This window comes from Hemibagrus wyckioides, linkage group LG26 (genome assembly GCF_019097595.1).
Source record: "Hemibagrus wyckioides isolate EC202008001 linkage group LG26, SWU_Hwy_1.0, whole genome shotgun sequence".
Taxonomy (NCBI): Eukaryota; Metazoa; Chordata; class Actinopteri; order Siluriformes; family Bagridae; genus Hemibagrus; species Hemibagrus wyckioides.
Genome location: NC_080735.1, coordinates 16,983,674 through 16,995,055, shown reverse-complemented (window position 1 = coordinate 16,995,055; position 11,382 = coordinate 16,983,674). Strand labels below are relative to the sequence as shown.

At 44.1% G+C, this 11,382-nt stretch overlaps 1 protein-coding gene across 1 annotated transcript in view; it reads left to right on the top strand.

Annotated features, from left to right (window-relative positions):
- Positions 1-1,267: 1,267 nt before the first annotated feature.
- rnf11a (ring finger protein 11a) overlaps positions 1,268-11,382 on the top strand; it is a 33,785-nt gene continuing 23,670 nt past the window's right edge. Inside the window, exons 1-2 of the mRNA XM_058380991.1 lie at positions 1,268-1,690; positions 3,075-3,244. Of these exons, the coding sequence (XP_058236974.1) occupies positions 1,592-1,690; positions 3,075-3,244 (269 nt within the window). The 5' untranslated portion in view covers positions 1,268-1,591. The remainder of the gene's footprint in view (positions 1,691-3,074; positions 3,245-11,382) is intronic.

Below are 11,382 nucleotides of genomic sequence, written 5' to 3'. Positions count from 1 at the left end.
TTCTCTCTCTCTCTCCCTCTTCCTCTCTCTCTCTCCCCCTCCCCTTCTTCTTCTCTCTCTCTCTCTCCCCTCCCCCTTCTCTTCTTCTTCTTCTCTCTCTCTCTCTCTGTCCCCTTCTCTTGTTCTCTCTCTCTCTCCCTCTTCCTCTCTCTCTCTCCCTCTCCCCTTCTCTTCTTCTTCTCTCTCTCCTTCTCTCTCTCCCTCTTCCTCTCTCTCTCTCTCCCCCTCCCCTTCTTCTTCTCTCTCTGTCTCTCTCTCTCCCCCTTCTCTTCTTCTCTCTCTCCCTCTTCTTCTCTCTCTCTCCCTCTCTCCTTCTCTTCTTCTCTCTCTCTCTCTCTTCTCCCTTCTCTTCTTCTCTCTCTCCCTCTTCCTCTCTCTCTCTCCTTCTCTTCTTCTTTCTCTCTCTCTCTCTCTCTCTCTCTCTCTCTCTCTCCCCCCTTCTCTTCTTCTCTCTCTCCCTCTCTCTCTCTCTCCCTCTCTTCTCTCTCTCTCTCTCCTTCTCTTCTTCTCTCTCTCTCTCCTTCTCTTCTTCTCTCTCTCTCCCCCCTTCTCTTCTTCTCTCTCTCCCTCTCTCTCTCTCTCCTTCTCTTCTTCTCTCTCTCCCTCTCTCTCTCTCTCTCCCCCTTCTCTTCTTCTCTCTCTCCCTCTCTCTCTCTCCCTCTCTTCTCTCTCTCTCTCTCTGTCTCCCCTTCTCTTCTTCTCTCTCTCCCTCTCTCTCTCTCTCCCTCTCTTCTCTCTCTCTCTCTGTCTCCCCTTCTCTTCTTCTCTCTCTCCCTCTCTTCTCTCTCTCTCTCTCTCTCTCTCTCTCTCTCTCTCTCTCTCTCCCTCTCTCCTTCTCTTCTTCTCTCTCTCTCACTCTCTCTCTAATTTACAAATGTCTACAAGAACACACTTTATGTACCGTTATGTTCTGTATTTATTGTATTAAATGTATTATATTCACTGCTCACCGTCTGATGAGGATGAGATCGGTCTGGTCCTCAGTCTCTCACGGCCAAGAAAAAAAAAGAAAGTCCTTCTACAGCACAGGCGTTACGTGCGCATGACGTCACCCGGCCAGCTCCGGTCTCTCTTTCCGTAAATATATATATATTTATATTTAATTTTTTAAGATACATGGAATAAATCACATAACCCGTGTAATTAAAAATATTATTAAATATATTTATAGGAAGAAATTCTTTCTTTGTTATGATTTAATGACTGATCCCGGATCAGCTCTCAATGCAGCAGCGTTGCCACTTCCGGTCTCTCAGTTTGTAAACACAGCGAAAGGAGAGATGGAGTCGACGAGAGGTCTTACCTAAAAATATTCCTCAGATTAGATTTCCACACACACACACACACACACGCTTAGAGATGTGTGTGTGTGAGGCGTGAGCACTGGAGCTACAGGAACATTTAAATATACAGTTTATACCGGAACTGGATTTTTCTTTTCCTTTCTGGGGAAAATATCTAACGTTAATCTCCAGCTAGCTGCTGCTGTTAGCGGACTGACTAACTGCTTATAGAGACAGACAGACAGACGGAGAGAGAGACAGACAGAGAGTTTATTTGGGACTGGTTTTGTATTCTCCTGCTCGGCTCGATGGGGAACTGTCTCTCCTCTCAGGGTGCTGATGATCTCTCCCCTCTCAACGAGTCTGAGGGAGCGAGTCTTCCCGGAGAACCTCCACCTCCTTATCAGGTAAACACACACACCTCCACCAGAGAACCTCCACCTGCCTATCAGCTAGACACACAAACACACACACCTCCTCCCTAGTGAACCTCCACCTGTCTGTCAGGTAAACACACACACACACACCTCTCCTCCCTAGTGAACCTCCACCTGTCTGTCAGGTAAACACACACACACACACCTCTCCTCCCTAGTGAACCTCCACCTGTCTGTCAGGTAAACACACACACACACACACATTTGCATTTCTCCTCCCCAGAGAGCCTACACCTTTCTATCAGGTACACACACACACACACACTCCCACACACACGCCTCTTCTCCCCAGTGAACCTCCACCTGCCTATCAGCTAGACACACACACACCTCCTCCCTAGTGAACCTCCACCTGTCTGTCAGGTAAACACACACACACACATTTGCATTTCTCCTCCCCAGAGAGCCTACACCTTTCTATCAGGTACACACACACACACACTCCCACACACACGCCTCTTCTCCCCAGTGAACCTCCACTTGCCTATTATGTAAGCACACACACTTACACACACACTCCACCTTCCTATCAGGTACACACCCAAACACACAGCAGTGAACCTCTACCTGCCTATCAGGTAAACATACACACACATATACACAAATCCCCCGCTCACTTAGAGCCTTTACCTTACTATCAGGTTCAAACATCTCTCACACACACACACATTTCACAGATTCTTCACACACTCCCCCACAGAGAGCCTCTGCTTTCCTGTCAGGGACTAATATACTCACATGCTTCACATACACTCCTGACACACTTTTAATACACTCACACACTCCTCAGCCACTGCTCACATACACACTCACCTTTCACGAACTTGATATGAACTTACACACACTTCTGAATAACACTCACTCCCCACACACACACACACACAGTAGTTTTTGCTTTGTCTTGTGTCTCTCACTGTCTCTTCTCAGACTCCAGAAAGGGGAGTGGCCTAAAGTCTGAAGGCGGAGTTATACAAATTACTCAGATTATAATAAGGTCTGGGTTTTCTTGAAATCCCTCCATGTACGTTGTGAATAAGGAGGACACAGCCGGTGTCTCCCGCTCCGTATAATTAGAAAATACGGTTCCGCTCGGCTGTGCTTGGCATTTGCAGAGGCTTAGACTCTGTGAGAGACCTTTAATCCTGGCAGGCTAATGTTTCTGTAGCCTCCATTACCAGGCAACAGGATCAGCTGTGGAATTTTGGGAACGATTGTCGGAATACCAGTCGGTTTGCTGGTCATGTAAACGGAGAGGAGTTTTCCCCCTTCAGAAAACTCGGATCAACTTTATGGATTTATTTATTTATTTATCCTTTAGTTTAGCCCAGTTTGTGTGTGTGTGTGTGACATGCAGGAGCGTGTGCAGGTGCCTGTGTACCACCCCACACCCAGTCAGGCCCGTCTGGCCACCCAGCTGACGGAGGAGGAGCAGGTACGGATCGCTCAGCGCATCGGTCTCATCCAGCACCTCCCACGTGGCATCTTCAACCCAGGCTCCGAACCCTCTGACAAGAAGATCAAAGAGTCTGTACCACCACAACCACCAACACAACCACAACCACTGCAACCACCATCCTAACCACAACATCCACAACCACTGCAACCACCACCATGACCACAACATCCACAACCACCATCACAATCACAACATCCACAACTACCACCACAATCACAACATCCACAACTACCACCACAATCACAATAACCACAACATCCACAACCACCACAATCACAATAACCACAACATCCACAACCACCACCACAACCACAACATCCACAACCACCACCACAATCACAATAACCACAACATCCACAACCACCACAATCACAATAACCACAACATCCACAACCACAATCACAATAACCACAACATCCACAACCACCACCACAATAACCACAACATCCACAACCACAACATCCACAACCACCACCACAATCACAATAACCACAACATCCACAACCACCACCACAATAACCACAACATCCACAACCACCACCACAACCACAACATCCACAACCACCACCACAACCACAACATCCACAACCACCACCACAATCACAATAACCACAACATCCACAATCACAATAACCACAACATCCACAACCACCACAATCACAATAACCACAACATCCACAACCACAATCACAATAACCACAACATCCACAACCACCACAATCACAATAACCACAACATCCACAACCACAATCACAATAACCACAACATCCACAACCACCATCGCAATAACCACAACATCCACAACCACCACCACAATAACCACAACATCCACAACCACCACCACAACCACAACATCCACAACCACCACCACAATCACAATAACCACAACATCCACAATCACAATAACCACAACATCCACAACCACAATCACAATAACCACAACATCCACAACCACCACAATCACAATAACCACAACATCCACAACCACCACAATCACAATAACCACAACATCCACAACCACCACCACAATCACAATAACCACAACATCCACAACCACCACCACAATCACAATAACCACAACATCCACAACCACCACCACAATCACAATAACCACAACATCCACAACTACCACCACAATCACAATAACCACAACATCCACAACCACCATCACAATCACAATAACCACAACATCCACAACCACCATCACAATCACAATAACCACAACATCCACAACCATCACAATAACCACAACATCCACAACCACCACAATCACAATAACCACAACATCCACAACTACCACCACAATCACAATAACCACAACATCCACAACTACCACCACAATCACAATAACCACAACATCCACAACCACCACCACAATCACAATAACCACAACATCCACAACTACCACCACAATCACAATAACCACAACATCCACAACCACCACCACAATCACAATAACCACAACATCCACAACCACCACCACAATCACAATAACCACAACATCCACAACTACCACCACAATCACAATAACCACAACATCTACAACTACCACCACAATCACAATAACCACAACATCTACAATTACCACCACAATCACAATAACCACAACATCCACAATTACCACCACAATCACAATAACCACAACATCCACAACTACCACCACAATCACAATAACCACAACATCACAACTACCACCACAATCACAATAACCACAACATCCACAACTACCACCACAATCACAATAACCACAACATCCACAATCACAATAACCACAACATCCACAACCACCACAATCACAATAACCACAACATCCACAACCACAACATCCACAACCACCACAATCACAATAACCACAACATCCACAATCACAATAACCACAACATCCACAACCACCACCACAATCACAATAACCACAACATCCACAACCACAATCACAATAACCACAACATCCACAAGCACAATGACAATAACCGCAACATTCACAATCACCACAATCACAATAACCACAACATCCACAACCACCACAATCACAATAACCACAACATCCACAACCACAATCACAATAACCACAACATCCACAATCACAATAACCACAACATCCACAACCACAATCACAATAACCACAACATCCACAACCACCACCACAATAACCACAACATCCACAACCACCACCACAACCACAACATCCACAACCACCACCACAATCACAATAACCACAACATCCACAACCACAATCACAATAACCACAACATCCACAACCACCACAATCACAATAACCACAACATCCACAACCACCACAATCACAATAACCACAACATCCACAACCACCACCACAATAACCACAACATCCACAACCACCACCACAACCACAACATCCACAACCACCACCACAATCACAATAACCACAACATCCACAACCACCACAATCACAATAACCACAACATCCACAACCACCACAATCACAATAACCACAACATCCACAACCACCACAATCACAATAACCACAACATCCACAACCACCACCACAATCACAATAACCACAACATCCACAACCACCACCACAATCACAATAACCACAACATCCACAACCACAATCACAATAACCACAACATCCACAACCACCACAATCCAAATAACCACAACATCCACAACCACCACAATCAAAATAACCACAACATCCACAATCACAATAACCACAACATCCACAATCACAATAACCACAACATCCACAATCACAATAACCACAACATCCACAATCACAATAACCACAACATCCACAATCACAATAACCACAACATCCACAATCACAATAACCACAACATCCACAACCACCACAGTCACAATAACCACAACATCCACAATCACAATAACCACAACATCCACAACCACCACCACAATCACAATAACCACAACATCCACAATCACAATAACCACAACATCCACAATCACAATAACCACAACATCCACAACCACCACCACAATCACAATAACCACAACATCCACAACCACAATAACCACAACATCCACAATCACAATAACCACAACATCCACAACCACCACAATCACAATAACCACAACATCCACAATCACAATAACCACAACATCCACAACCACCACAATCACAATAACCACAACATCCACAACCACCACCACAATCACAATAACCACAACATCCACAACCACCACCACAATCACAATAACCACAACATCCACAACCACCACCACAATCACAATAACCACAACATCCACAACCACAATCACAATAACCACAACATCCACAACCACCACAATCACAATAACCACAACATCCACAATCACAATAACCACAACATCCACAACCACCACAATCACAATAACCACAACATCCACAACCACCACCACAATCACAATAACCACAACATCCACAATCACAATAACCACAACATCCACAATCACAATAACCACAACATCCACAACCACCACCACAATCACAATAACCACAACATCCACATCCACAATAACCACAACATCCACAATCACAATAACCACAACATCCACAACCACCACAATCACAATAACCACAACATCACAATCACAATAACCACAACATCCACAACCACCACAATCACAATAACCACAACATCCACAACCACCACCACAATCACAATAACCACAACATCCACAACCACCACCACAATCACAATAACCACAACATCCACAACCACAATCACAATAACCACAACATCCACAATCACAATAACCACAACATCCACAATCACAATAACCACAACATCCACCACCACAATCACAATAACCACAACATCCACAACCACAATAACCACAACATCCACAATCACAATAACCACAACATCCACAACCACCACAATCACAATAACCACAACATCCACAATCACAATAACCACAACATCCACAACCACCACAATCACAATAACCACAACATCCACAACCACCACCACAATCACAATAACCACAACATCCACAACCACCACCACAATCACAATAACCACAACATCCACAACCACAATCACAATAACCACAACATCCACAATCACAATAACCACAACATCCACAACCACCACAATCACAATAACCACAACATCCACAACCACCACCACAATCACAATAACCACAACATCCACAACCACAATCACAATAACCACAACATCCACAACCACCACCACAATCACAATAACCACAACATCCACAACCACCACCACAATCACAATAACCACAACATCCACAACCACCACCACAATCACAATAACCACAACATCCACAACCACCACAATCACAATAACCACAACATCCACAACTACCACCACAATCACAATAACCACAACATCCACAACCACCACCACAATCACAATAACCACAACATCCACAACCACCACCACAATCACAATAACCACAACATCCACAACCACAATCACAATAACCACAACATCCACAACCACCACAATCACAATAACCACAACATCTACAACCACCACACAATCACAATAACCACAACATCCACAACCACCACAATCACAATAACCACAACATCCACAACCACCACCACAATCACAATAACCACAACAACCACAACCACAATCACAATAACCACAACATCCACAACCACCACCACAATCACAATAACCACAACATCCACAACCACCACCACAATCACAATAACCACAACATCCACAACCACCACCACAATCACAATAACCACAACATCCACAACCACCACCACAATCACAATAACCACAACATCCACAACCACAATCACAATAACCACAACATCCACAACCACCACAATCACAATAACCACAACATCCACAATCACAATAACCACAACATCCACAACCACCACAATCACAATAACCACAACATCCACAACCACCACCACAATCACAATAACCACAACAACCACAACCACAATCACAATAACCACAACATCCACAACCACCACCACAATCACAATAACCACAACATCCACAACCACCACCACAATCACAATAACCACAACATCCACAACCACCACCACAATCACAATAACCACAACATCCACAACCACCACCACAATCACAATAACCACAACATCCACAACCACCACAATCACAATAACCACAACATCCACAACTACCACCACAATCACAATAACCACAACATCCACAACCACCACCACAATCACAATAACCACAACATCCACAACCACCACCACAATCACAATAACCACAACATCCACAACCACAATCACAATAACCACAACATCCACAACCACCACAATCACAATAACCACAACATCCACAATCACAATAACCACAACATCCACAACCACCACAATCACAATAACCACAACATCCACAACCACCACCACAATCACAATAACCACAACAACCACAACCACAATCACAATAACCACAACATCCACAACCACCACCACAATCACAATAACCACAACATCCACAACCACCACCACAATCACAATAACCACAACATCCACAACCACCACCACAATCACAATAACCACAACATCCACAACCACCACCACAATCACAATAACCACAACATCCACAACCACCACCACAATCACAATAACCACAACATCCACAACCACCACAATCACAATAACCACAACATCCACAACCACCACCACAATCACAATAACCACAACATCCACAACCACAACCACAATCACAATAACCACAACATCCACAACCACCACCACAATAACCACAACATTCACAACCACCACCACAACCACAACATCCACAACCACCACCACAATCACAATAACCACAACATCCACAACCACAATCACAATAACCACAACATCCACAACCACCACAATCACAATAACCACAACATCCACAACCACCACCACAATAACCACAACATCCACAACCACAATCACAATAACCACAACATCCACAACCACCACCACAACCACCAACATCCACAACCACCCACCACAATCACAATAACCACAACATCCACAACCACCACCACAATCACAATAACCACAACATCCACAACCACAATCACAATAACCACAACATCCACAACCACCACAATCACCACAACATCCACAACCACCACCACAATCACAATAACCACAACATCCACAATCACAATAACCACAACATCCACAACCACAATCACAATAACCACAACATCCACAACCACAATCACAATAACCACAACATCCACAACCACCACCACAATCACAATAACCACAACATCCACAACCACCACCACAATCACAATAACCACAACATCCACAATCACAATAACCACAACATCCACAACCACCACCACAATCACAATAACCACAACATCTACAACCACCACCACAATCACAATAACCACAACATCTACAACCACCACCACAATCACAATAACCACAACATCCACAACCACCACAATCACAATAACCACAACATCCACAATAACCACAACATCCACAACCACCACAATCACAATAACCACAACATCCACAACCACCACCACAATCACAATAACCACAACATCCACAACCACCACAATCACAATAACCACAACATCCACAACCACCACAATCACAATAACCACAACATCCACAACCACCACAATCACAATAACCACAACATCCACAACCACCACAATCACAATAACCACAACATCCACAACCACAATCACAATAACCACAACATCCACAACCACCACAATCACAATAACCACAACATCCACAACCACAATCACAATAACCACAACATCCACAACCACCACCACAATAACCACAACATCCACAACCACCACCACAACCACAACATCCACAACCACCACCACAATCACAATAACCACAACATCCACAATCACAATAACCACAACATCCACAACCACAATCACAATAACCACAACATCCACAACCACCACAATCACAATAACCACAACATCCACAACCACCACAATCACAATAACCACAACATCCACAACTACCACCACAATCACAATAACCACAACATCCACAACCACCACCACAATCACAATAACCACAACATCCACAACCACCACCACAATCACAATAACCACAACATCCACAACCACCACCACAATCACAATAACCACAACATCCACAACCACCACCACAATCACAATAACCACAACATCCACAACCACCACCACAATCACAATAACCACAACATCCACAACTACCACCACAATCACAATAACCACAACATCCACAACTACCACCACAATCACAATAACCACAACATCCACAACTACCACCACAATCACAATAACCACAACATCCACAATCACAATAACCACAACATCCACAACCACCACAATCACAATAACCACAACATCCACAACCACAACATCCACAACCACCACCACAACCACAACATCCACAACCACCACCACAATCACAATAACCACAACATCCACAATCACAATAACCACAACATCCACAACCACCACCACAATCACAATAACCACAACATCCACAACCACCACCATAATCACAATAACCACAACATCCACAACCACAATCACAATAACCACAACATCCACAACCACAATCACAATAACCACAACATCCACAACCACAATCACAATAACCACAACATCCACAATCACAATAACCACCACATCCACAACCACCACAATCACAATAACCACAACATCCACAACCACCACAATCACAATCACCACAACATCCACAACCACCACCACAATCACAATAACCACAACATCCACAACCACAATCACAATAACCACAACATCCACAACCACAATCACAATAACCACAACATCCACAACCACCACAATCACAATAACCACAACATCCACAACCACCACAATCACAATAACCACAACATCCACAACCACCACCAAAATCACAATAACCACAACATCCACAACCACCACCACAATCACAATAACCACAACATCCACAACCACAATCACAATAACCACAACATCCACAACCACCACAATCACAATAACCACAACATCCACAACCACCACAATCAAAATAACCACAACATCCACAACCACAATCACAATAACCACAACATCCACAATCACAATAACCACAACATCCACAATCACAATAACCATAACATCCACAATCACAATAACCACAACATCCACAACCACCACAGTCACAATAACCACAACATCCACAACCACAATCACAATAACCACAACATCCACAACCACAATCACAATAACC